At 51.1% G+C, this 27,595-nt stretch overlaps 1 protein-coding gene across 10 annotated transcripts in view; it reads left to right on the forward strand.

Moving 5' to 3' along the window:
• Positions 1-27,595, forward strand: part of FGFR1 (fibroblast growth factor receptor 1) — a 47,501-nt gene that overhangs the window by 13,542 nt on the left and 6,364 nt on the right. For 4 of the 10 annotated variants that reach the window (XM_036109883.2, XM_036109888.2, XM_078069602.1 and 1 more), the window contains 6 exons: positions 18,278-18,544; positions 19,949-20,038; positions 20,310-20,482; positions 22,710-22,833; positions 23,804-23,994; positions 25,998-26,142. In XM_036109883.2, coding sequence (XP_035965776.1) covers positions 18,278-18,544; positions 19,949-20,038; positions 20,310-20,482; positions 22,710-22,833; positions 23,804-23,994; positions 25,998-26,142 — 990 coding nt within the window. The remainder of the gene's footprint in view (positions 1-18,277; positions 18,545-19,948; positions 20,039-20,309; positions 20,483-22,709; positions 22,834-23,803; positions 23,995-25,997; positions 26,143-27,595) is intronic. The other 6 variants (XM_036109886.2, XM_036109889.2, XM_036109893.2 and 3 more) reach the window with 3 other exon arrangements.

The raw sequence follows: 27,595 nt of genomic DNA on the forward strand, positions 1-27,595 counted from the left end.
ACAAATGGCCCCAGAGCCCTTGCTGCGGGTGGGGGAGGGGAGGGAGCCCAGACAAAGAATCAGGCCGGGATTTTGTCACCTGGTTTCTGGCACTACCTGGAGGCTGGGGTGGGCAGGAACCGCAGGGAGAGTGCCAGGGATTCCTTTGGAGTCTGTGGCCCCAGCCTGGAGGTGGGTCAGCAGGGCTCGGCCAGGGTGCTTGCTTCTGGTCCGGCAAAAGCAGTGAGTGATGGCTTGTGTCTGGGGCGGTGATGGACGGCCTCGGGAGAAGTGAGTTCTGGGGAGTCATTATCCGCGAGGGCGAGGTCTGGGGTCGGGGTCAGAGAGCCTGACCAGCAGCTGCACCCTGTTTTCACAGTGCCTTGTTCCTCCGGGGCCGCCGGGGGCTCCAGCTCACCCTGTGGACACCACCTTTGCCTCTTCCTTCCTTCCCCGAAGCCTGGAAATGAGACAACTGTGTCCCTGCTGACCGGGGAAAGTCCAGCTGGTCTGGCGCTCCCGGTCTCCCGAGTTTGGCTGCCCAGGCCTCCCTATTAATTCTGGAAAGATGGCTCATTTACAACTTACTGCAAACATTCTCTTCTTTCTGTCCACCCTGCTCCCCCCCCCTCAGGCCCCCACTGGTTCAGCTGCAAGTTAAGTGCTCTCTACCTGGGCTCTTGAGGGCCTGGAGTAAATCCCAGACTGTTTCCTCTCAGGAAAAGCCTTCTGGAGTCTGGGCTGCTCCTGAACTTGGAGGTTTGCTCTGACTTCCAGCTGGCAGCACCCAAGTAGGGGAGACCGTTGCCCAATGCCCCCCGTGGTAGGTTTGTTCCTCTTCACAGTAGCTCCTATCCTCAGAGTTCCCCCTCCCAGTTCTCGCATCACTTGGACTCCCACCTTTCTTCCCCCTTGCCAAACGAGGTGCCCACCGCCTTCATTTAAAGACTGTGTTCCAGGGTACCTGGGTGGCTCAGTTGGTTAAGCGTCTGCCTTCGGCTCAGGTCGTGGTCCCAGGGTCCTGGGATCGAGCCCCACGTCGGGCTCCCTGCTCCGCGGGAAGCCTGCTTCTCCCTCTCCCACTCCCCCTGCTTGTATTCCCTCTCTCACTGTGTGTCTCTCTCTCTGTCAAATAAATAAATAAAATCTTTAAAAATAATAACAATAAAGACCATGTTCCTTGCACACTGGGCACTGTTGGGGTGAGGTGTCTGTCCAGTTAGTTCCAAGCCCTGAGAAGGACTGGCTCTGGCAGAGCTTGAAACGCAATGCTCCTTCCTTATCCCACATACCGTGGTGTGGCTCGAGCCTTCTGGGATGGGTTGTGCAGAAGGAGGTGAATGCCAGGGCAGCCGGCACCGCCATTTGAGTGAATGCGGCTGTGTTTCCCTGCCCTTGGATGTGTAGGCGCATGGAGCCTCAAGTGGGTGAGAGGGTCAAGGAGTTCCGTGAAGATGGGCCTCCGTGGTTACAAGCTTGGGTAGGGGGAGAGATTAAAATCCACCAACACTCAGATACTTAATCAACAAAGAAAGTTGAGTTTAGAGCTTATCCCTTCCTAAATTTTCTCTAGGATTGACCACTAGCCTAGTGGTCCTTTCAGGATACATTCACAGACTTCACAGATTGAACTCACTCTCTCCCTCTCCCCCTCCCTCACTTCCTTCGTTTTCCCCCCTTCTTTCTCTTTTCCATCCATCCATCCATCCATCCATCCATCTGGCCAAACAAGACTCTTCGTTTTTCCTTGTTTTATACAGTATATTCATTCATACATAACCCTTGTTTATCTGGGTCCCTTAGCAGGAAATGTTCGTCCCTATCTTTTACTCCTTCCACTTTTTGTAATTCCTACTCTTCGCTGAGGGTTTAGCTTGGGTTTAGCCTAAGGCATAGCTTGAGGGCCACCTACCCCACGAAGCCTTCCTGTGGCTCCAAATTAATCACTCTTTTTTTCGCCCCTTTCTGTTTAACTTTCAACCTGGTACTTGGCTTTACATTATATGGAATTTTTAACATATAGTTATTTCTTCCTCTAGAGCAAAGTTCTGTGCAATCAGAAAGAATGTTTTCATTGCTCTTTTAAAACATGGATATTCGGGGTGCCTGGGTGTCTCAGTCGGCTGAGTGTCTGCCTTCAGCTCAGGTCATAATCCCAGGATCCTGGAATTGAGCCCCACGTCAAGCTTCCTGCTCAGCGGGGAACCTGCTTCTCCTTCTCCTTCTGCCCTTCCCCCGCCTGTGTGTGCACGCGCTCTCTCTCTCTCTCAAATAAATAAAATCTTTTAAAAAAATAAAACATTGATATTTGATAGGTCATCGAGGTTCATCGTAGGAAATTTAGAAAATACAGACATGTGAAGAGAAAAAGAAAAACTTATATTCTCATTATCTAAAAATAATCACTCTTGGGGCACGTGGGTGGCTCAGTCTCAGGTAAGCATCAGACTCTTGATTTCAGCTTAGGTCATGATCTCAGGGTTGTGAGATAAAGCCCTGCGTGGGGGGCTCCTCGCTCAGTGCCAAGTCTGTTTGGGATTCTCTCTCCCTCTCCCTTTGCCCCTCCCCCTGCTGGCGAGCATACACCCGTGTATGCTCTCTCTCTCTCTCTCATAAATAAATCTATAAATAAATAAAAATAATCACTGTTAACTGTGAATCTATTTCTTTAGGCTGTTTTTTCTTGCATTTATACAAACATGACTTTTCAAAAATGGGATTTATATGGTATACACTGGTTTTTAACTTGAGCATGTAGTAGGTTTTTTGTTGTTGTTGTTGTTGTTTTTAAAGTAAGCTCTGTGCCCAACGTGGGGCTTAAATTCATGACCCTGAGATCAAGAGTCGCATGCTCTACCAACTGAGCCAGCCAGGTACCCCAAGCACGTAGTATTTACTTGCCATGCAAAGAAAAAATTTTTGTGCCTAATAACTACATAGTATTCCATTGTATGGGTTTGCAAAATTTATTTACCCAGTCCTCCACTGTTGAACATTTAGGTTATTTTCAATAGTTTACACTTAAATGAGCATACATTGACAAATAAAATTTGTCCACCTAGCCAAGGATATCTATTTTCTAAAAGTTTTTAATACATACTGCCAAACTGCCCCCAGGAAGGTTATGCTGGTAAAGGTCTTTTAAAATAACAGTTAATAAATATTATTTATTACACCTTCACACTCTGCATGCTTTACATTTTTACATCTTTACATCAATCTCATAGCCACAGGTTTTATTCCCATAATCAGATGAGGAAGTCGGGATCCAAGGAGTTAAGTAACTTGTCTGAGGTCATAGTTGGTGAGAGATGGAACTGGGATTCAGACTCAAGTCGATCTGACTTTGGTATTTTTTTCCAGCGTATTAAACTGTGTCCCTATGTCATACTGGGTTTCCCTCCCAAAATTCAGGCTGGCCAACACTTGAATTTAAACATTTGAATTTGCTGGCTCAGCCCTTCTTTATCTCACAGGAATCAAGCTCCACCTCCCTCCCTCCCTTCTTTCCTTCCTTTCTTCCTTTAAGATTTTATTTATTTATTTGAGAGAGAGAGAAAGGGAGCATGACCTGGGGGAGGGGCAGAGGGAGAGGGAGAAGCAGACTCCCTGCTGAGCAAGGAGCCTGACTATCCAAGGACCCTGAGATCATGACCTGAGCCAAAGGCAGATGCTTAACCAACTGAGCCACCCAGGTCCTTTCTGGTGTGGTATGAACATGTGTGTGATTGGGGTAAGGGCAGCTAGGGATGCTTGCCTTATGCCATTTCTTGTGTGACATTCTGCTTTCTACTCAGAGGTTATGCATGGGTCATAAGTCTGTGAGCTGCCCTAATGGAAGGGGTTCCCTAGCCTAGAATAATCAGTAGAACAAAAACCCCATTGAGGCTGCATTTTCCACTGCAGCCAAGCCCTCCTACTCGGAGAAGGTCTAGGATCAGAGGTCCCCGAAGTGTCAGATGCCACACCGGAATTTTCTTTGCAGGTCACACTTATTCTAGAATGTAGTGGTGTTGCCTAGACACATAAACCACCTAGATTGCTTCTCAAGTGGTTGTGGTCCAACAATGTCTGATGGGTGGAAATAAACATGTCAGAAGGTTCAGCGAGGCTGGAGCATTGACATTGTTCTGAGGCTACCAGTATATATATCTTTAAGATATGAAGAAATACAAAGAGAGGAGGAAGAATCCTGAAAATTTTGGTTATCTTAGTGTTTACCTTCAACACATTAATGTTTTTGTTTTGTTTTGTTTTTAAAGATTTTATTTATTTATTTGACAGACACAGCGAGAGAGGGAACACAAGCAGGGGGAGAGGGAGAAGCAGGCTTCCCGCTGAGCAGGGAGCCCGATGCAGGGCTTGATCCCAAGACCCTGGGATCATGACCTGAGCCGAAGGCAGATGCTTAATGACTGAGCCACCCAGGCTCCCCAACACATTAATGTTTTAAACAAAATTATATTATAATGTAGATGAACTGGTCACAAAATAATTACAGGATTTTAAAAATATGTATTAATTGTGGTCTACCGTCTGAAGTATGCCCCAGGAATAGGACACAGATTTATTAAAAGTTGTTTGGTAAATATTTTCTTCCAGTTCTGTTGGTAACTCTCTGTGTAACCTTTTGGGAGAAAAGACACCAAAAGTCTTGGAGGCCCCTCTTGAATGGGAGGCCAAAGACAAATGCCTTCCCTGCCCCTAGCCTCGCCTTGGGTGAGGCCCAGCCCTAGCCAGTGTTCTTCTTACCAGACATATGCAGAGACAGTAAATGACACATTTAAGAAGTGTCATCAAAAGACTGCATCAAGTAAGGACATGAAACCCAGGTTATGAGGACATCTGAAACCAGAGGACAGGGCCCTTCCCTGAAGTGAAGGGACAGACTGACCGTCATTCGTGGGCTGTGACGGGTGTGTATGTACATCATGAAGGCGGAGGTTTGGTTTTGCCTTTTGTTCACGTCAGCATCTTAGAACATCTGATTACATATTAGGTGCTCAATTAATACTTTCTGAACAAATGAATCCGTGCATGAACACCAGTAAGGAACAATCCATTTTCTTTTTTAAAAAAAGATACCTAAAATTTCTAGTTTTCAAAAGGAGACGGTGGGAATAAAATCCTTTTCAACAGAAAGATAAGGAAAATAAGTGAGAAAGACTTACTGCTACCACATATGGAGCACTTTATTTCAGCTGTTGGACAAGGATTCTTGGGTGTTGGAGGCATGGCATCTCCTGGCCGGCATGTTTAAACCCAGAGCTCTGGGTTCTGAAGCTTGGTAGCTCTAACATGTTCCCTGCCAGTCCGGGAACCACACTTTGAGAACCTCTGAGGTCAGTTAATTTCTCAAAAAAAAAGTCTATAACGCAGGTGTTGTTTCCATTTCACAGTTTAGGCAACTGACTCAGAGGTCAAACAAACAAAAACTTGCAGAGATTAAACAGCCAGGAAGTGGCAGGGTTGAGACTTGAGCCTGGCTGGTATCTGTGCCTACAGCCCTAACCCTAAGGTGGAGTATCAGGGAGGCTGGAAAGAGAAAGATTAAGATTGGCAGGGAGGTAGGTGGGAGAGGTGGAAGAGTGCTGAGTCAGTTTGCCTGGGGGTATTGGGGAGGGGGGTGCATGGGGGGGTAGATTGGTCTGAAAGCTTTCCTCCGAAGGAAGGAGACTCTCTTCTCTCTCTCTCTCTCCCTCTCTCTCTCTCTCTCTCTCTTTCTGATGAGTCGGGCTTTAAGTCAATTATCACCGCCTTTGGAATGCTGATCTGCTCTCCAGCCCCCTAGAAGGGTTCTTTTGCATTCAGAAATCTCTCCTCCTTTATTGTCAAACTTTAGAATTTACTTTTGGAATTAAAGTTTATTTTCCTTAGGTTTTAGGAATTAGCTCTTGAACCTTAAAAGAGTCAGGTTCCTTAACTAACTACTGAATGAAGTTCTTCCTGTGGCATTCAAAACTGTTACGGATGTTAATTTGAGCGGTCAAGACTGTATAAATGCCTGAAGGGTGCATTTGGAAGTGGCATTTCTTTTACAACGTTAGCCCTTCTCCACTACCCTCTGGCCCCCGCTCCATTTTTAAAAATTTATTTGCCTAGCCAGTTCTCATGGGATAATATGTCATGAATCAAAAAGTTCAGTGAAATAAATCCTTCTAGAATACCTGGGCTCGCAGTTTTCTGCCAGTCACAGCCTCTTGGCTATTCTGTATTCTCCATTCTAAGGCTTCTTCTGGTGAGAACATGGGTCAGAGAGAAGGCACGAAGAGAAGCATTTATTGAAGGTGCCGGTGACTGGAGCTCTGGGACCAAGACAGAAGCCCCTCTTCTTAAAGCAAATTAACTTGAGGTCTCTTGCCTTCCCTCACACCAGAGGGAGCTCTGCGCTCATGGAGGCACGAGGGGGTGGCAGTGAGTGATGCTCACCTCGTAAGGCCCAGTTGAAAATGAGAATGTTGTTTAGAGCCAGAGGGTGCCCAGAGCTTGTCAGATCAGTCAGCCTTCCCATTTCACAGGTGAGGAAACTGAGGCCCGAGGCAGCGAGGGGCGATGACTTGCCCAGGGTCACACCATGAATGGTAGGGCCAGTCGTCTGAGTGATTTTCAGTCAGGTGTTCTTTCCACTGTACCCAGCCAGTTACACCTGTGGTTCAAGCAGAGTTTGGGACTGTGGGGTTTTTACAAGGATTTCAGATCTGGGATGTTGACATTGTCCAGAGTAGTTCTGTCTCCCCCCAAGGTTCTAATTGTTCAAGATCCCCCAGATTATCTGAGCAGAGGAGTCCTCAGTGTGGATATTGGCCCTTACTGTCCCCCAAGCCTTTGGTCCTGTTTTTTCGACCGGCTCTCTACCCGACAGCCATACCATCTCAGGTAGAAAAATCCCTGAACCATGTTCTTTTAGTTTCTTAAAACAAGGAGCACTAAATGCTCACCTTTCATGGTGTGTGTGAAGGAGAGAGAGGAAAATGAATATATGGTCCGTCCATGTGTCCCTCTGGGTCCTCACTGTCCTGCAAATCTGGAACAGACCAGTGGTGCCAGATTTTTAGATTTCATGGGCCTGTACAATTTCCCCCCCAGGTTTTGGGAACCTACATAGGGTTAACTTGTTTTGCCACGTCAGAACATTTTTTAAAATCCAACACTGTTCACTACCATTACCCCTGTTTTTTATTGTGGTAAAAATATACATAACATCAAAAATGGACCAGTTTTCACGTTTTGAGCGTATAGTTCTGTGGCATTAAGTACATTCACGTGTTGTGCGACTTTCACCACCATGTCTCCAGAACTTTTGCACCTTCTGCAATTGAAACTCTTGTTCCCATTAGACATGAACTCCCCATTCTCCCCTCCCCCAGCCCCTGGCAACCACCTTTCTACACCATTTCATTTTAAAAGGATGTTTATTGCCTTTATTCTCATAATGTAAAGATAAGAGGCATTTCCTTTTTTTAAAGATTTTATTGATTTATTTGAAAGAGAGAGAGCACGAGCGGGATGGGGAGAGGGAGAGGGAGAAGCAGGCTCCCCGCTGAGCAGGGAGCCAGTAGCCAGTAGTAGGGCTTGATTCCAGGACCCTGGGATCATGACCTGAGCCGAAGGCAGACGTTTAACCCACTGAGCCACCCAGTCACCCCAAAAGGCATTTCTTTAACATCAAGAAAAAGTAACCTTATGAAGAGCCCATCCTTTGCCCACTGCAGCGGGTGGTGACCCCCGGACACTGTGTGACCCAGACCCACCATGCCACCATCGGATTGGACAGGGAGGGAAGATGGCAGGTACTCTGGGGTGCTGAGAGCTTTGGTGAAGTGTGCTCTCAAGCATCCATTGAGGTTTTGGGGGGAGTGAAAAGGCAAATTCTGGAACAGCTGAGTCCTCCACTAATTCATCAGCAAGTTTAGGGAGCTGCAACTTTTTCCTGCCCAGCTGCTGGTGCTTCCTTCCCCAAACAAGCTCTGCTGAGCATGGGGGAGGGGAAACCCTATGAGGGGCCCTAGTAGGGGGCGGGGTGGGGGGAGGGCAGTACATTCTTTTCTTTAAGGAACCTGACCGGACTTTAAGGTCAGAGCCTAGCAGAGTGGGAGCTACAGGGTTACCTCTTCCCTGTTGATTCATCTCACTCTCCTCCTCCCCCACCCTTAATGATCTTTCCATTACAGAGCCCAGACCAGGAAGTGCATGACAGGTCGCAGCTGCAGACACATGGCTGGGAGGCCTGGGCTCTGGGCCAGTGGTGGGAGGGTCTGAGCTCCCCTTCCAGCAGTGGGACTCTGGGTGAGCGTGCACGGGCACGCGCACACACGCACTCGTACACACACACACACACCAGCAAGTTCAGTGGAAGGTGTTCTGTGTTGTCACAGTTGGTGGCTGGTTGTACTTTGGAGTTCAGGATGTGATCTTTAATAAAGGCAGGAGAAGACTTCCGCCTGAGTGTCCAGATCCCCTCGGCTTACAGCCCACATGAGTGGTCCTTACTGGGTTTGGGGTTCTTTTGGGGGAGTTTTCCATCATTGCGCAGAGGCTCTTTAGCTCCTTTTCCCAAAATAGGACCCATCTAACATGGCTTTAGAAGCTTCCCAGGTGTCCAAGGGAGTTAGTAGGCATAGTATTAATACCTCCGAAATGATCCGTTTTCCTCCATGATTCTATCAAAATGCAAGGTTCAGAACCTCTTTTGGGAGGAGGTCTAGTCGCAAGGGCATGAGCTTTGCAGACACACTGGCCAGGCTTCAAATCACAACGAATGAAGAGAGCCTCCTTCATCGGACTGCCTTCATGGGGGATGGCTCCTTCCACATACAAGTTTGCTCAGGAAATGTTAATTTACCCCAAACTGTGTCCTAGGGGGGCAGTTGTCACACAGGAGTTTCTGTCTCCCCCGCCAGCTGTGTTGTTGGCTTACTTCCCTGAATCTGCCAAGGCCGGATTCCTCTGGTGCCAAATGTGAAATGGTGACACAAACTTCTAGGAACTGTGAGCATAGACCGCCCTTCCCCATAGCTGCAGGGCATCTCCCTTTGCTCTGGGGTGAGTGGGCTCTATGCTTCCTAGCACGACTTAAGTGAACTTTCCTCTTTCCAGAGCAGCTCTTTTCTTCCTGGTAAGGTAGGCGGGAGAGAAGCAAAGCGTACTGAGAATCGCTTTGGGAAATGGGTATAGGAAGAGATTTCTCCCCGGCTCCATCCGGAGCATGTCAGTAAACACTTGGCGTGAGAGCTTTAGCTGGGAGAGAGGGAGAAGGGAAATTTCTTTTAAAACAACTCTTGGGAGCATTCCTTTGTTAATCACTTAATTACAGTCCTTCTCCCCAACGGGAGAGCGCTCTGCCCGTGGTGGGAGGTAGTGGGGGTGTGGGGGGTGCTCATGCTGAGGGGGGCACCGTCCCCAGGAGGGAGAGAGCTGCAGGTACGAGGAGGCCTGCCCACCGGCTCCAACCCTGGGCTCCATCCTGACGTCGTGTTATCCCTCGCAACATCTATTTGAAAGTTTACATAGACCTCTCTGGGCCCAGGGCGCTTTCGGCCTGGGTCTCCCGAGTGGGGTTCTGTGCGCCTGGGTCTCCTCGGGCCCAGCTACCGGGGAGCTGTTTTGGGGGGTCTTGGGGGCGGGCGCAGGGCCCTGGCTGAGGCTTTGGCCAGTGCAGGCGGCTCTGCACTAAATTACAGTGATGAGGTGGGACACACAAAAGACCGAAATCTTTTTTTAATAAAAACAAAACAAAACTCCGGCCCCAAGCCCCTGGGCTGCTGAATGGCGATGGCTTCCTGTCAGGATTAGCCGGGCTGCCTGGGCATGTGTGCACTGCCTTTCTCCTCAGGAAATACCTTTAGTAAGCCCCGGTGGGGTCCCCATGGCAACGCGCGAGGGGACCTGCTGACAGAGGCCATTCAGCCCGCCATTGTTCCTCGGGCCCTTTGTCGGGAGCTGTATTGCTGCCCCTCTGGCAAACACAGCAGTTTGCACCGTTTTGTCAGGCTGAATGTGGAGTTTTTACATTTTAATGGGTTCTTCTGGCAGTGGCCCATTTGCATGCAAAATGTTCCCTCTTACTTCTTTCCCTTTTTCTCTTAAAAAAAAAAAAAAAAAAAAACCAAAAAAACCTACACTCCAAATCCCCTGGGTCAGGGGACTGGTGAATGCTCCCGATCAGGGTGTCGGACCCTGCTAATTGATTTGGTGTTCTGTCTCCCCTATCACAACATGCCCCTGCCTCCCCCATTTCTGCAGCTTTCCCCGTACACTGGGGACATCGGGAGTTCAGGGAATCCCCTATTTTTAGGGCTTCCTCTCTACCCCAACTCTTGTGGGAGGATAGTTCCCCGGGATTTTGGTGAGATCCCCGCTCTGGCCCGGCCTTGCCAGACTAAAGTAAGTTTTCAGTTCCATTTCAAAGCCAAAATAACGTAATAAAAAACCTCTGCAGAGGGCTCCCGGAGCCCTGCCGCGCTGTTCTGTGTTCCTTTTAAGTTGTCTTCAAAGCCACCCCGAGTTCCTCCCCCACCCACAATTGCCCCCTCATTTATCTCTGGGGAGTTTGTGCCAAGACTGTAAACATTCCTGGACCACCAGTTCCCCCACGTTCCTAAAGAGAATGGCCATTCTCCCCTAATTTTCTTAACCCAGAAATCCAAAATCAAAAGGATTTCATAAGGATGACAGAAATCGCGACCCCGAGACAACAGGCCTGGGCTTTGTTGGGGGCCGGTTATCCTTTGGAGTGTAGGATGTGGATGACACCACTCCTGACCACGGAGGATCGAGAAGATGCATATTTATGGACCAACCCACAGCCAAGCAGCATGAATAAGTGCAGGATAAAGTCATGAGAATCTGTATGTCTTGGGAAGGCACATTAAGACTGCAGTTTGGGGAGTGAGTTTTCATGTCCGTAGGAGTGATGGAGAGAGCAGAGGAAAAAGGCACTTAAGGAGAAAGCAAAATAAGAGGGGCAGGGTGGTCATCAGCTTGGCCAAAGAGGCTGAGAGATTGGACAGCTGAGGTTGGGGGGTGTGGTTGAGGGGCTCCAGATTCTGGAGGAGGAAGAAATACACCGAGGTCCTCAGGAGCGTGAGGGCATGGAATGCAGGGTGCCCATGCAGAGAGGTCAGGGTTTGAGCCCTGCGGCATTCAGATGTGTGAGCAGGACAGCTGGCCCAAGGAAAGGGTTGGGGAGCCCTTTGCCTGATGTTCTTAATCTTCTCAGCCAGTCAGGCAGGGTCATCAGAGGTCATCAGCTCAGCTGGAAACTGTATTCAAAGGTGAGGGTCTCAGGGGTGAGAGAAGGTGTCCGGTGACTGATCCAGAATTGAGCCAAGGACACGGGGAGGGGAGGACAGTGCTGTCTACCTGTGGCCAGAGCCACATGAAGTACCTCGAGCAGGTCACCTGTCCCTCTCCCCAGCGCTGGGTGAAAAGTGAGACACTGGAGGGGCCCAGGCCCTGGCAGACGCAGCATCCAGAGCCAGAGCTGACCCCTGTTCTGTGACTTGGAGAGAAATCCCTCAGTCTCCGTGTTTTTGTACTTAAATGGGAATGAACATGAATAAACATGCCTTTTTTTTTTTTAAGCCTTTATTTATTTATTAGAGAGAATGAGCAGTAGGGAGGGGCAGAGGGAGAGAAAGGGAGAGAGAAGCAGACTCCCTGCTGAGCAGGGAGCCCGATGCAGGCCTGGATCCCAGGACCCTGGAGACCATGATCTGAGCCGAAGGCAGCCACTTAACCGACTGAGCCACCCAGGTGCCCTAAACATGCCTTTTGAAGTATCAAGTGCCATACCAAAACAGGGCATTATTCTTAGTCCCGAGCCTGTCACTACCCTCGTGTCGCCCCCCGCCCCGTTTCCTTACCTGCCAAATGTGCACAGTCGCACCTGCTCAGCTTCAGAGGGTAGATGAGCAAGGACAGGAAAGTACATTCATGAGTTAAAAAGCCCTAAAGTATAAGGTAGAGGTGGTGCGGCTGAGGGAATGGGAGAAAGAGAAGGTCAAAGCGACCAACTTGAGAACCTCGTGCATGGAGGTGGGGGACGTGGGTGCGGTTAGACAGCATCGGGGGGCTGAACAGAAAGGGTCTCAGTCACTTTTTGGAAGTCAAGGATTGCAAAGGCAAAGTGAAGGAATGGGCTTGTCTTCAAAGCAGTAGACCTGGGCTCTGGGTGGGTGTGGACTCTGAAGAGCCAGGCCACCTGGGTTTGAATCCCAGCCCGGCCACTAACTGACCAGGCCATCTTGGACAAATACTGGAGCTCTTTGTGCCTCAGGGTCCCCCCTGTAAAATGAGGATAATAATAGTACCTACTTCTCAGGGTTGTGTAGACTAAATGAGACCTCTGCCTGACACATAGGAAGCTTCCACGTCCGTAGGTAGGGATGATGATAGTTAATATCTACCTCCTAAGGGATTGAACAATAGTCTGTGTTAGAAGCTTTCACAGTGTACAGGATGTAGTAAGCATGCTGTAAATATCGTCCAGTATTAGCATTACCGTTTTCAGCATTGTTTAGGGTCCCAAGAGAATATGGGGGGAAAACACATAGTAAATTGCAAAGCGCTGTGCAAATATGTTGTGACTCTTCGCCGGGTTCGTGTTAAGTTTGTGGGGCTTGGGGACAGTAACTGCCAAACCAGATTGGCTGTTAATGGGACCGAGGCTGGTGAACTGGCATTTCAAAGTACCTTTTCAGGTGTATTTGCCCATGTGGCAGGAAAGGTCTGCATTCACAGTCTGCAGAGAAATGTGTCCCTTGGGACTTCTTTAGTGCTTCTGTTATCTCTGATCCCCCACCCCATGGACTGAAACTATTATTTTTTGCTCTTTCTGCTGTGAACCTTTAGTCCAAGCAGGACATCCTCTAGCTTCACCTCCATGCTCCCTCATCCCCAGGCATAGCCCTGCTTGAAAGCACCCCCATCCTTTTCTGCTCCCCCAGAGTTATCACTCCCCATCTAAATTCTTAATTGCTTCCTCCCCTTTCCCTACCATTATGTCCAACCTCTGCTGTCTGCCCTGACCACCAATACTTTTTTCTTTTAAGTTCTGAACGCTCAGAGCCCATGTTGGATTGCTGGATCTGGGTTCTCCTGCTCTTCTCCAGTTGTCTCGTGTTGCACCACAAAGTGCTTCAGCCGTGTCAAGCTGTTATGTAAAGCGTGTAAAGCTGATCCCCCTGGTTAGAGCACAGCGTGGGTCTGCTGCGCCTTTGTTTAATCCGTTTCTTCTCCTTGCACAGTAACCAGGGCACACAGACTCACCCAATGGTAGCTCTTTTGAAGAAAGCTCCCTGTCTTCTCCGTGGATTTTTGGGACCTGGGGTCTCACCTTCTCAGAATGACAAGGTTCGTATGGATTTGGGCCTCCTCACAGGCTCCAATCCCCCGCCCTGCACAGTGCCCATGGCTGGCAGAAGACTGGGGCATTTAGAATCCAGCACTTGGCTCTGATCCGATGTACCCAGGGCAGAACTGCCTGCTAGAGGACAGTGGCAGACTTCTGGCCGGTTGTGCCATAAGCAAAATGCTACCTCCTTTTGGGTTGTTGGGGAAAAAAAGCCCTGGTATTTTGGAGGAATATAGGAAGGGAAGAGGGACTCAGTAAGGCTCCATTAACATTCATGTTGTTCCTGGACTTGAGAGCACCCTGGGAAACTCCGCCCCTTCCCCCCCCCCTTTTTCTAGCTGCTTCCCTGAGGATTACTAAAAAGTGTGGTTCCCTGATCTGCTCCTGGTTTTCCCTGGGGGATAGAGAGGCTCTGTTAGAGAAACAAGATGGGATTGGTGATTGGTATATAAATCCCTTTCACTCTCACTAAAGGGGGTCCTGGATCCAGCCTACACAGCCTTCCACGTGCACCTGCCACCTGCCCCGTCCCAGGAACCTGCCTCGGGACCAGAGGCCTCCTCAGTCTCAGATTCACGCAGCTAAGCAGGAGCCTTTGCTCACTCCTGTTTTCTGGAGAGTTGGCCAAGGTGTTGGCAGCCTTAATCTTCTAGGGATATTCAAGTCCAGCCCTAACCCTAACCCTAACCTTCCCGCTCCCAGTGATGAGAACAGTGACCCAGTGCTGTGAGCATCAGAACACAATGCACCTTTTTCCACAATGCACTTTGAACACATTGCACCTGGAGCCTGTAAGAGCGAACGTTGTAATCTGACTCACGGCCAAACACTTCCAGCCTCAGGCGAGGTCATCACAGAATCCAGATACAACATGTCCTCCAGCCTCCGTGTCCCACCTCATCTCTCAGGAGACAAGACGCACAAAGCAAGTGTTATGGTTTGCCGCTTTCCTCACAGCATCCCCATTCCAATTAATCAGGTTCTCCAAGATTGGAAGAACCCTGGCTTCAAGTGGCCAAGCAGTGAACTGGCTTTCTTTTCTTCATCTTCCACGGCCAGCCCAATAAAGGTGTCTGCTCTTTTCTTGCCACCTGACACCTAACAATAAGTATAACCCTGGCCCATTGGTCTTGACCAGGGAAAGGCCAGCTCAGAGGAACTGGAGCCACAGATACAAGGGCCTTTCCCAGTGGGGACATAAATGGGGGACGCTAGAAAGACCAAAAGAAGAATGGAGGGTAGGGACTGAATTGTTAGAGGCTGCCGGTGAGCAGGGATGCCCTTGCGTCAGCCACCATACATAGGACTCCCCCAGGTCAGGACTGCTATTCAGGGCAGCGATGCAGACAGGCAGGGCCCAGGAAACCAGCGAGTGCTTGGTTACCTTTCCATCACCTCCTAGAAGAAAGTGGCATTATCCCTGCTTTGTAAATAGAGACATTGACACACATCCAAGAGCGCTATTAGCCATGAAAAAAATCCACTATAACCCAAGAGCCGTGGGCTGATTTTTGGTTCCTCTAAAAATTAGCCTTTCCCAGATGCTAAATTTAGTTCAAGACCTATTGGGTGTTTTCCGTTTCTGACATTCTTAGGCACTGTGGAAAATTTACAACAGACAGTTCTGCTCTGAGTTGCTTGCTGTTTCTTAGGAGAGGAAGACATGGGCACTTGGGACTGTTTAGGAGACAATAGAACCAGGTGTCCATCAACCGATAAGCGGGTTCATAAAATGTGGTACATGCATACAGTGGAATATTACTTGGCCATCAAAAGGAATGCAGTAGTGAGATTGCGGCCGCATGGAAGAACCTTGAAAGCATCATGCTAAATGAAAGAAGGCGCTCTCAAAAAATCATCTAATGTATGATTCCATTGATATGAAATATCCAGTGCAGGCAAATCTCTAGAGACAAAGCAACAGTGGATGCCTAGACTGAGGGAAGGGTAGGGGATGGCATGTGACGGTGTGGGGTTTCTTTTGGGGGTGATAAAAAATGTTCTACAGTAAGATTGTGGTGATGGTTGCATAACTCTGTGACTTTATACTAAAAAAAAAACGCCGTTGAACTTAAATGCTCTAAATGGGTGAATTTTATGGTATGTGAATATATCTCAATAAAGATGTTTTTAAAAGAAACGATACAAGATGGTATGTAATCAAGCGTGAATTTGTGTGGTTTGCACAGTAACTGTGTTACAGACAGGGTAGCAACGCTGGGACCAACAGCAGGCTTCCTGGCTGGCTTTGATGGTGCACTCTGAACAGTGTCAGGCGGGATGGAGTGGGGGGAAGGATGGAGCATCACAACGCTGACAGCCTCGAGCCGAAGTCAGTTTTGTTGTGAGGAGAGAACGCAGTTGGTCTGCAGAACAGCCAGCCTTGAAGTGGAAGGTAGGAAGAAGGCTACTGGGGAGGTGGGAACAGATTTCAAAGAGCCTTGAATGCCAAGCAGGGGTTTTGATTATATCGTACACATGGTGCAGGATCCTGGTCAGAGGAATAAAGGGATAGAGCGCACCGAGGCTTGGAACATCCGAGTGAGTTGGAACTCCAGCGGCAGGGAAAAGAAAGCTGGTCCTTGAGGCTCCTTATACACCCCGTAGGCGAGTTGTGTTTGCACATCCTGGTTGGGACAAGTGGGAAATTAGGGATCCAAGCTAGAATCAGCCAGAGCTGGTCTCAGCAGGGCCAGTGTCCCTTTGCTACTTCCTCTTGGGGAATTGCCTGTGTTCTCGTCTCGCCACCTCTTTGTCCCCAGGACCTGTCAAAATAGGCTGTGATGCCAGGGGCTACGAATTTGAGTTTACCAAGTTGACTGTTTGACCAACGGCTTGTACAGATCAGGAGCTGCAAAATATTTAATCAGTGAGGTCATTGGAGGGAGTGGAGATTTGATCAATAGGAGTGTCTGATGTTTTCCTTAAGGGTCAAGTCTAAACTGCTTTTCTTCTCCCTTCTTTTGGCAAAACCACAAACCATTAAAATTGGAAAGAATAACTTTTTTTAAGAACCAAAAGGCTTATTTTTAATCAGTTATGTGGTCTGCTCACCTTTGTGGTGTTGCTCTTGACCTCATTCACAAAAATACAAATGACTGTTAGCCTAGTGGCTTCCAAACCCTTTTGAAGCAGCACCCCCACTTCTGATGACTCATATTTACCCAGTATTTAAGACAGCTCTTGGGGTGAAGAGGGTCAGGGCCTACTGCCTTGGCCCCTCTGAGGAAAACAGCTGTTAGTCCCTGGGGCCGGCTGAGGCCCAAGGCACTCATTTTCTTCATTTGTAAGGCTTGTGGCAGAAACCTGGATAAACGTCAGAGTTGGTTACAGTGAGGGTTGGAGAAGGAGAAAAGAAAGTTTAGAAAGGAAGTTGCTGTGGAGACAATGCCTGTGTCCTTTTTGCTTGTTCACAAGTATTTATTGGGCAATTCTTGTGTGCCAGGCACCGTACTGGTTGCCGAGGATTTAAAGGTAAATACGACCCGTCCCCACCCTCGGAACTCAGTCGAGAAAGGGAACTTTCCTTCAGTGTGACAGGTGCAGTGGGAGGGCACCCGACCCAGACTGGGAGCTGGAAGAGGCTTTGGGGCAGAGTCCCCAGCCAGGCAGAGAAGTGGAGGGTAGCTGCGAGCCAGCAGACACAGGCCCTGAAGGGGGTAGTGGGGCGCGGGGACTGGAGGGAGCGTGTGTTTCAGAGGTTCCCGCTTTGGGGACCTGCAGGGTGTCCTGGCTGAGCCCCTGATGGTTAACCGCGGGGTGGGGGGAGGGGGGTGAGAAAGAAAGAAGGCTCCCAGGGCTGTGGAGACCTAAGTCAGGGGGTAGATACAAGCCGAAACAAGGGCACTTTTTGGTGGGGGATGGACAGTTGGCAGACGACACCAGGAGGGAGCGCTCGTGAGCATCCTGAATGGAAATAGAAGCTGCATTTCCCCCTGGTAAAGAGGGGGTGCTCAGAGCAGGGAACCGTCTGGGATGGTGGCCTTCTTTGTCAGTGCCAGTGCCCAGTTGCTGGTCGTGAGAGGGATGGATGGGTGACCAGGTCGCATCGGGTCTGTGAGCCAGGGAGCATCTGGGATCCAGGGAAAGAGAGGTGAGGGGGAGTGAATGCGCGGGACAGTGTGTTGGGGGCGGGGGAGGCGGGGGGCTCGAAGGAGGAGCCCGGCAGTGGGACGAGGAGAAAGGAGCTTTGTGTGCAAGGGCTGTTGTGGCCAGAGCAAGTGTGGGCTTGGTGGCAGCTGCCGGCCTCCGCTCCTAATAAAGTCAAAAGCTCTGCATCCTCTGGCCCGACACCTGTTAGCTAGAGGTTCCCCTGAGCTGACCTCTCCCTGGGCCGGCTCTCTCCCATATGCATCTTATACATCTGACTCACTGCAGGGCCAGACCCCTCCCTGCTGAATCACTTGACCCCGGGATCCCCTGTTGACAAATTACCTTCTCTCTACTTAGGTGGGGGCTGCTAGATTTTTGAGGGAAAGGGTTTGCTCAGCTGTTACTAGGGAAAGGGTTGAGGCTGGCCTAGCCCAAAGGAAATGGGGTGTTCTCCTGGGAAGTAGCCATTCTTGGCAAAGAACCGAGTGTGCAGGGAGGGGCAGTCTGGACACAAAGATGTCCGGGGGTGGGTGGCTGGCCTTCCCCCCCCCTTGGATGGAGGGAAATGAAACGTCAACTGCTTAATGCTGCTGTGGCTGCTTCCTGGCTTTGCCTCTTCCTTCTTTTGCCCTTGGGGGGAGCGGGGTAGAGAAGAAGAGGTAGGGTTCCAGGTAGCCAGCTGTCTCCCACTGACCCCTATTCCAGTTCCGCCTCCTGGCTCTGTAGCCCCTGGGATGCCGCGGCTCAGTGCGGCTCGCTAGCCTAACTCCCTTTGTCTCTCTCCCTCTTCCCTCTCCCCCTCTTCCTGCCCCGTCCCTTGGCCCCTCCCCCCTCCCCCGTGGGTGGCTGCAGCCCAGCCCTGGGGAGCCCCTGTGGAAGTGGAGTCCTTCCTGGTCCACCCCGGTGACCTGCTGCAGCTTCGCTGTCGGCTGCGGGACGATGTCCAGAGCATCAACTGGCTGCGGGACGGGGTGCAGCTGGTGGAAAGCAACCGTACCCGCATCACAGGGGAGGAGGTGGAGGTGCGGGACTCCGTGCCTGCTGACTCCGGCCTCTACGCTTGCGTGACCAGCAGCCCCTCGGGCAGCGACACCACCTACTTCTCCGTCAACGTCTCAGGTTGGTAGCCAAGCCTGCCCTCACCCTCTCCCCAGATCCAGCCTTCCCACCCTCTCTGCCAGTTTCGGGGGCCGGGGGTTGCCCCGCCCCCACTCTGCTTCGGAAACTGCTGCCCACTAACATTGCTCCGCGCCCGCCGCGTGGCTTCGCTCTGAGAGGGGTGACCGGGGGTGGTGAGGGCCTCAGGTCAGAGATCTGGGTTTCCAGGATCAGCCTCAGAAGTGACTGCTCATGCGCTTGGGTCAGTAAGACACTGATCTTTTTCCACCATAGCTTGCCCAGATCTCCAGGTGCTGCCTGGGACTCGGCCAGCTTCCATTCTGTCATTCCCTTGCCATTTGGACTTGGTACTTGGCTCGGGGGTTTAGAGCCCCGGAATATGTGGTGAGGTGGGTCCCTGCTGTGATGGGAAAGGATCCAGGTGCACCACCATATTCCCAGACTTTGTGGAAAACATCTGTCCTCCACCTTCTGGAGCTGTATTGAGGGCAGCCAGGGAACCCCAGAGCTCTGTGACTTTGGGACTCTGCCACTTTTTAGAACACGACTTTTACACAACTCTAGGGTAAAACAAAGAAGAGCTGAAATTTTCTTTACACCGTGTGTGGAAAGCCCAGGGTGAGGGCTGGGCATCTCTTCTCCTCCAGGTATCATTTAGAACCTGCCCCCACTTGCAGGACTTGCCTCCTTTATTTCCCTCCAGACCCCCAAAAGCACTAGGAGGGACTGGAAAAAGATCTGGCATGATCGCTGCTTGGTGACCACATGTGTGTCAAGCCTTTTAAAAGGGGCGGATACCTGCGGAGAGGTGTTAGCAACTGCGGACTAGTGTGGTGGGCTCCCTCTCTGCTCTGGTTATGAGGGGCAGCCCTCAAGCCTTCGCACGTGCATGGTAGAAAAATCCCAACTAGAAATTGTTCAGCCCGTTCTTTCCCAGATGGCTGTAGAAATAGCTTCTGGCTGTAGTGTGCCTAGATCTGTCTGGGTTTCTGAAGAAGGATACACACAGATTCCCTGGCTGCTGGTCCTGAGACCCAGCACATCTGGGTGGTGCTGAGTTGCGAGAACCTCTGAACGCAAGGTGGAATTAAATTCAAGAGGACCCGCTGCCCCTGATGGAACTGGCCAGTCTCAAGGCTTCTGGACAGAAAGGGGCACCGTGTTGGGATGGGGAAGGCGGGGGACAGGCATAGAGCCTGCAGTTCTTAAATAAACCGTTTCCATTCCACAGAGAGACTGTCACGAAGGGCAGAATGGGACTGGGGTCCAGTATGGGGACGGGCATCTGCATTCATCTGTAACTGGACTGGCCTTTATGTTCATGGCCGGCTGTTGATATGGATGGAAATCTAGTGAGCCCTTTTCCCTCGAAGGGACCTCAGTGCCCCCTTCTGCTTCCCATAGATGCTCTCCCCTCCTCGGAGGACGACGATGATGATGATGACTCCTCTTCAGAGGAGAAAGAGACAGATAACACCAAACCAAACCGTATGCGTGAGACACTGTTTCCTACCTTACTGCCCTTCGGGCCGGGCGTTGGGTTTGAGTGGGAAGGGGGAGGCTGGGATGATTGTTTGGAGAAGGGGCGGAGAGGGCACGTGGGGTCCCGATGTTTAGCCACGGGGTCCCTGGGGTGTCCTGATTAGAGCCGGCACTGTTGACAGGTGTTGAGCAGGCAGGCGGGGCACCTCCAGGTCCTGGCCTGGGCCCCTGCTCCTGAGCCTGACTGGCCCCCTGCCTGTCTCTCTTGGCTTTCCCTGGGCAGCCGTGGCTCCGTACTGGACATCCCCAGAAAAGATGGAAAAGAAATTGCACGCAGTGCCAGCTGCCAAGACTGTGAAGTTCAAATGCCCTTCCAGTGGGACTCCCAACCCCACACTGCGCTGGCTGAAAAATGGCAAAGAATTCAAACCTGACCACAGGATTGGAGGCTACAAGGTACGTGTGTGTGTGTGTATGAAAGTCGGTATAAGAGTAAGGGGAGAAGCTCCTTGGACAATCCTTATTATATGTCATTAATTGTTTAATGCTTTCTAACTATAAAAGCAGTGTACTTTAGAAAAATTTCAAATACAAAAAACTGCAAATGAAGCTTTAAAATCTTCAGTCCTGGAGCGCCTGGGTGGCTCAGTTGGTTAAGCATGTGCCTCCACTCAGGTCATGATCGCAGAGTCGTGAGATGGAGCCCCAAGCCCCTTGTCGGGCTCCACACTGGGCATGGAGCCTGCTTGAGACTCTCCCTCTCCCTCTGCCCCCCCCACCTCGCGCGCTTGCTCTCGCTCTCTCAAAATAAAAAAAATTTTCAGTCTTTTTTGTATGTATATGGTTTTTATATAATCACATTGTATATATACTTTCTTGTCACTTGTTAACATTATGAGTCTTTTGCCATGTGTTTGAGAGATAATTTTTCATGGCTGCATAATATTTCATTATTAAAATGTCTCATGATGTAATGACCTGTTTTGTGATATTTGTCATTTTCTGGTTTTTCACTATTCTACATTATATTGTGGTGAGTATCTTTATACATAAATCTTTGTCAGTGTTTTTAAATGTTCTTCCCCAGGACAGGTTGCTAGGAGTGAAGTTACTAGACCAAAGTATAAGCATTTCTTTAAGCCCTTAGTGCATATTTCCCATTACCTTTTTCTCCCCCGGTAATTAGGTAATTTTACTCATTCATTTATTTTTTCTAACATGAACGTTTCTTGAACCCATGTCTTTCCAGAAAGTGTACTGGGCAGTAGAGTTCCAAGTACATCAGGAAGATATGCTATATTATTTATTGTGATATTTGCTTTAATGGGGAATGATGTAATGAGCTGGGGTATGATTTTATTTCCTATTTTTATTTTATTGTGGTAAGAATTACTTCCAAAAGAAAAAATTAATTCATCTTCCCATAGCAGAGTATGAGAATGACAGGCTTACCATACCTGAGCCAACAACTTCGATGACAAAAGTACCTCACTCTTCTCTTGTGCATTGTTCTGCTTGTTAGCAGACTTCAAATTTTCGTATGTTAATAAGCAATTTCCATTTCCTGCTGTGTGAATTGTCTGTTTGCGTCCTTTGCTCATCTGCGACTCTAGCAAGAACTTCTTCCTCCTTAATCCCTTCTTTAGACTCTGATCATCCTTCTATCCCATCTCACCTCCCTGCTCTTCTCCCATTAATCTTGTACGGGGAAAGCAGAGATCGGGGTGCATGACCAGCTCACTTGGTGAACGTGTGACTCTTGATCACAGGGTTGTAAGTTCGAGCCCCACGTTGGCTGTAGAGATTGCTTAAAGAAAAAAAAAATAAGGGCGCCTGGGTGGCTCAGTTGGTTAAGCGACTGCCTTCGGCTCAGGTCATGATCCTGGAGTCCCTGGATCGAGTCCCGCATCGGGCTCCTTGCTCGGCAAGGAGCCTGCTTCTCCCTCTAACCCTCCCCCCTCTCATGTACTCTCTCTCTCTCTCATTCTCGCTCTCTCAAATAAATAAATAAATCTTTAAAAAATAAAATAAAATAAAATCTTTAAACAGAAAAGCAGAGATGAGGAAAAACAGGGAAACATATTAAATTAATTTATCCAACACTTACCACGGATGGTACGAGGCAGTGCTCCTGCCCACAGAGAATTTCCAGTCTGACAGGAGCGCAGGCGTCCTCGAACACTGTCACGAGAAGCAGGCTTTGATCAGTGCTTCAGCAGGGGCACAGAGCGACAGTGAGAACCATTCTGACCCGAGGTTGGGCTGGAGGAGATAGTTTTTGCAAGAAGAGGTCGGGGGCAGACCGGGCTGAACTCTTGGCGGGGAGCCCTTCCAGCCCAGGATGCGAACAGAGGCGCAGAGTGGGAAGCTCCCGGTGCATTCGGGAGAATGCAGGAGGCACATAGGTCAGATCGCAGATGGCCCTGGCTGTTGCAGGCAGACGTCCAGAGTTCCTCATGCCCATCTGCCGTCTGCCTGATGTGTTCTTTCAGTGCACGTGGACCGGAGGTGGGGGGGAGGTGGTCTCTGCCCTGTCCTGGCTCACGTGCTGTGCCGCGGGGGCCGTGCGCTCCGGGCTGGGACTGGAGGGTAAGTGCCACCAGGCACCCCTGCCTCCACGCGGCTTCTTGCCTCCATTCTCCTCCAGACCCGCAATGGAGTGCTCTGGCATGTTTCCCCTCAGGTCCGTTACGCCACCTGGAGCATCATAATGGATTCCGTGGTGCCTTCGGATAAGGGCAACTACACCTGCATCGTGGAGAACGAATATGGCAGCATTAACCACACCTACCAGCTCGACGTCGTGGGTAAGAAGGCACCGGCGACAGGGGTTGAAGGAGCTTCAAGGAAAGAGAGCAGGGCTTTGAGAAAACAGCCATAGGATCCAGGCCGGCGCGGGCTTTTATCAACTCTGTCGCCTAAAGCCGGTTTCGTGCCTGGTTTGTGCATTTAGTTGAGAGGATTGGACGCTGCTGTGACTCCTGAAAGGTGGAAGGTGCTGTGGCTAGTCTCCTGCAAGGGGTGACGGGAGAGGGGGTTACATAGAGCATCCGGTGGCTGCTGCTGGGTGCCTGACGCCCGGCAGTTTTCACGGGCCCCGCGAGGTCGGCACTGGGCTTCCCACTTTATGGAAGAGCAGACTGAGGCTCATTAGTGCAAGACTCCAGACCCGTGCTGACTGCAGGGCCTCGCAGGAAACACTAGAAAGCACAGCACGCCTCTTGGTGCTGCTACGGCAGCCTCTTCCTCTCAGAGGCTCTGACCTCATTCTCTAGAGGTCTTAAGGTAAAGAGTTGCACAGCCAGCATTCTTCTTGGCTTTAAGGATATGGTATAAAAAGAAGCTTCTGGGCCAGCCGGATAGGCCCAGAGATTGGCATTGCTAGTGAGCTCCTAGTGCTGCCAGTGCTGGTGCTCATGGACCACGCTTTGAGTAGCAAGTCTAAACGACTCTGTGTGATTTTCGTTAGGGAGGTCTGGGAGTGTGACTGAAGTTCTAGGGGTCTCCATTTAAGGCAAGAGAGACTTCTGGCGCCTGTGAAAATGGATGCATTGCCTCGCGGAGGAAGTTCCTCGTCGTTTAGGACCTTCTTCCCTCTCCCAGCTCAGAGTCGAGGGGCTAAGGCTCAGCAGAGCCTGGAAATGCTCCTGCCCAGTGGAAAAGCCAAGGGGGAGCACACTTCTCCTTGGTGGTCTTTGAGACGCGCTCTGTCAGCATCCCAGCCAGGAGCGGGCCATGGCGGGGCCTGACGAGCCTCTCCTCTCTCTTCCTCCACAGAGCGGTCCCCTCACCGGCCCATCCTGCAGGCAGGGTTGCCTGCCAACAAGACCGTGGCCCTGGGCAGCAATGTGGAGTTCATGTGTAAGGTGTACAGTGACCCACAGCCCCATATCCAGTGGCTAAAGCACATCGAGGTGAATGGGAGTAAGATTGGTCCAGACAACCTGCCGTATGTCCAGATCTTGAAGGTAATCTTGGCCCCAGTCTCCGTGGGCTGGGTGCCGGGAAGGAGACCCGTATCTCCCTGGGCCCAAGTTGCTATGGTCAGGCTTAGTGCTGGCGACCGGGATGCATCCCTTACCTTCAGGCACCTGCTCCATTTTAAATAGGGACCTAGCCACATTCCCCAGAGCTAGTGACAGGTCACAGAGTGACAGTGCAGTGGCAACCGAAGGCCGGGAGTGGGGAGGGTGGGGTGGCCACTGCTGGTTTCTAAGCCTTGAGAGTGACTTTGCTCAGGCTTTTGGGTCAGCTACTCAGGGAAGGCATTTGGACTCCTGATTTTCCATTGCCCAGAACCAAAGCCTTTCCAGCAAGCGTTTGCCAGATTCTGCCATATTTCCCAAGTCACGTCCTTTCTGGCAAGTGAGTGAATGATAAGGGCACGACTCTTAGGTAGAGTTGGAAAAGCAAATGCCACAGGTAAATTCTAAACAGCGTCAGGAGTAATGGCCTTCTCTTCCTTTTTCCTCTCACTCCCAGACTTTCATTGTCCCCGAATGCTCCACTAATCCAGGGAAGGTAATTGCCTATTTCCCCCAGTGGATCTCGCAACAAGAAGTAACCAGAGGCTGGGAACGTGATTTACCTCCTGGTCCCAGAGTTAGACCTCCTCCTCCCCTGGCTTGGCCATCCCAGAGTTTTACTGGCCATGTCTTCTCTTCACTACTGGTGCTGAAACCGCTGTGTTGGAAAATGAGGCCATGGCCTTGGCCCGTGGCCGCCGGCTCCCTTCACAATGCCTGCCCCAGACCCGGAGGAGTGGGCCTGACACAGACAGAATGTGTGACTGGGGGCAGCGATTTTCTTTTTAAGTTTATTTTTCGGTCAGATGCTTTGGGCCTTCGGAGTCGACTTGGTTTGTCCTCCTAAAAAGGGAAAGATGATAAGTCTCACTAATGTCTCCCTTGCCTTAGCTCCCTGGGCCTGCCTTACCGTTACGTGGGAGCAAAGTATGGCCACGTCTCAGTGTGTGCCCCACTGACTGGCTTGTCGTTGGTTTGTTCTAGCATTCGGGGATTAATAGCTCGGATGCGGAGGTGCTGACCCTGTTCAATGTGACAGAGGCCCAGAGCGGGGAGTATGTGTGTAAGGTTTCCAATTATATTGGTGAAGCTAACCAGTCTGCGTGGCTCACTGTCACCAGACCTGTGGCAAAAGGTAATGGGGAGCTGGATGGGGCCCTGTGCTGGGAGTTTGATTCAGGCCCCACGCTGCTGGGGCAGATGGGGAAGCCAGCACCCGACTCTCCCTGTTACCCTGCTGTATTTCTAGAGCCCAGAGCCATGGAAAAATACCCGGCCTGGGAGGCTGCTTTGGTTCGGTACTGTGTCGGCGTCAAACTCCGTCCCTCGTGTGTGCCCCTCGGCTGTGTGTGCGCTTGTGGCCACCGACCGGCCGCGTGCTGAACGACAGTGCAGACTGACTCTGAGTGGCGGAGACGGGAAGGGGTCGGGGGTCCCCTTGCAGACCGGCAGGCCGTGTGCGCGTGAGCGTGTGCGTGCGCGCGTGTGTGTGAGCGTGTGCATGCGTGCGCGTGAGCGTGCGCGTGAGCGTGTGCGTGCGCTCGTCTGTGTGCGCGCATGACGCAGCACCCATCCATCCCTCCTGTGTGTGCCCTCTGACTTTACCTGAAACCAAACAGCCCCCCGCCGCCGGGCCGTATTTCTCCATGCTGCCCGCCGCCCGCCCGCATGCTTGGACGGGCCAGGGGCTGCCAGCGTCTGGTGAAGGGTCGTAACCAGCCAGCGGCGGCTCAGGTCTGCGGAGCCCCTCCCTCAGGGTCTCACTGTCTTCCTCTAACAGGTCTCGCTGCCTGGTGGTTTTTGTGTGTTCCTTGTTGCAAAGGAGACGCTGCGGAGCATTCCTTTCTCCGGTTTTTCCCCCCTTCTCTTCCTCCATCCCTTTCTCTGTGTCTCTTAGAGGTCTCATGTCCTGTGCTTGTCCATTTTGCTTCCGTTGTCTCTTCTAGACTGCCGGAGTTAATACCACCGACAAAGAGATGGAAGTGCTCCACTTAAGGAATGTCTCCTTTGAGGACGCGGGGGAGTATACGTGCTTGGCGGGTAACTCTATCGGACTCTCCCATCACTCTGCATGGTTGACCGTTTTGGAAGGTATACACTGTACTTCTCCTCTCGATGTCCTGCCCTCGCCACGGGCACGGGGGGAGCATGCATTGTGGGGCTGGGGGAGACACAGAGCCAGGAGAGATAGAGGAATGGGCTCCAGAGGCCAGCAGGTGGCCCTGGCGATTTGTCTAAGCTTGAGGGTCGAATCCTCTCGGCTCTCATGGGAGCTGTCCTCATTTTGCAGGAACACGGAGGCCTCCCACCTATATACCTGCATCTGGCTCTCCCCCTTGGCCAATGCAATGCATGCGTGGAATCTGGAGTTAACCTGCAGCCGGGCTCTCCTGTAGGGCAGGCGCCTTCCCTCCTTGGGTCCAGCAGCCTTCCCCGACTTGTCTGATCCTTTTTTGCTGGCTCCAGAGGTCTCAAGAGAGGCCCAGGCCTCCTCTAACTGGATGTAGGCATTCTGTAAAGAGGGGCTTGTTGCTTGTAAGGAACAGTGCTCGCCCACCCTGCCATCCTCTGGTCTCGGAGGAGAGCTTCCACCCAGATGCGGGAACTGGAGCATTAAGTCAGGCCTGACTCTGGAGGCTACTCCGTGCTGCCCTTGCATCCTCTTTGGCCCCCAAGAGGGGAGGTCTGTGTGTTGGGCTGGGAAGGAAGGAGCCTGCAGCCTGCTCAGGTGGTGGGCTGGTCTTCGCTGCCTCTTGAGTGTCCTGCACATGGGTCTGGGCACAGTGCTATTCCTGTTGCTGCTGACACTCCCCTCCTCTCCCTCCCTCTCTCTTCCTCTGCCCTGCCTGGCCAGCAGGGTCTGACAGCACCCCTGCTTGAGGCAGAGAAGCGTTCTGTTTTTACCCCGTCACTGTCTTTGTCCCGTGTGTGCTCCCACTTGGTTGTCTTTGTTTGTCCATACTGGGGAGAGAGAAAAACAGAAACGCTTCCTCCTGTTCTTAGCTCTGCTGCCTCCTTGTCAGGCTCCGGGGGTTCCTTTGGGCTCCATCTGGGGTCACACATAGTGTCTCTCCGGGGAGGTCCCCGGCACGCCTGCCTCTGTGGCCGGCTGGTGTTTGGAAGAATGCCATCCAAGGTTCACTCCAGTGGGGAAGCCTCCCCGCCTCGCGTGTGCAAGCGAAGGGTGGGTTCAGCTGGGTGGGCTTCTGCGGGAGCGGGCTGGATTCTAAACAGAAGGTGGGAGAAGAGAATAAAACAGTGCCCCCTCCCCAGTTTCTTCGTTCGGTTTTAGGAGTTAGGGCCTGAGTAGGATTCCTAAGTGTGGCAAAGTGGACGTTCTCCTCTCAAGCAGTCTAGATGTGGTGGGAAATGAAGCTAGTTTTGCTGGGGAGTTAGCTAGGTACAAATATTTACGTGTCTGACCTGACATAGGTAGCATAGGCAGAAGGCAATGACCCAGGACACAGACTGGGTCCCCCCCCCACCTTGAACTCACGATGTGTCACTGTATGCCCGGCACTGTGGCATGTGGAAATGGAGAAGG

This window comes from Halichoerus grypus, chromosome 3, assembly GCF_964656455.1.
Source record: "Halichoerus grypus chromosome 3, mHalGry1.hap1.1, whole genome shotgun sequence".
Classification (NCBI taxonomy): domain Eukaryota; kingdom Metazoa; phylum Chordata; class Mammalia; order Carnivora; family Phocidae; genus Halichoerus; species Halichoerus grypus.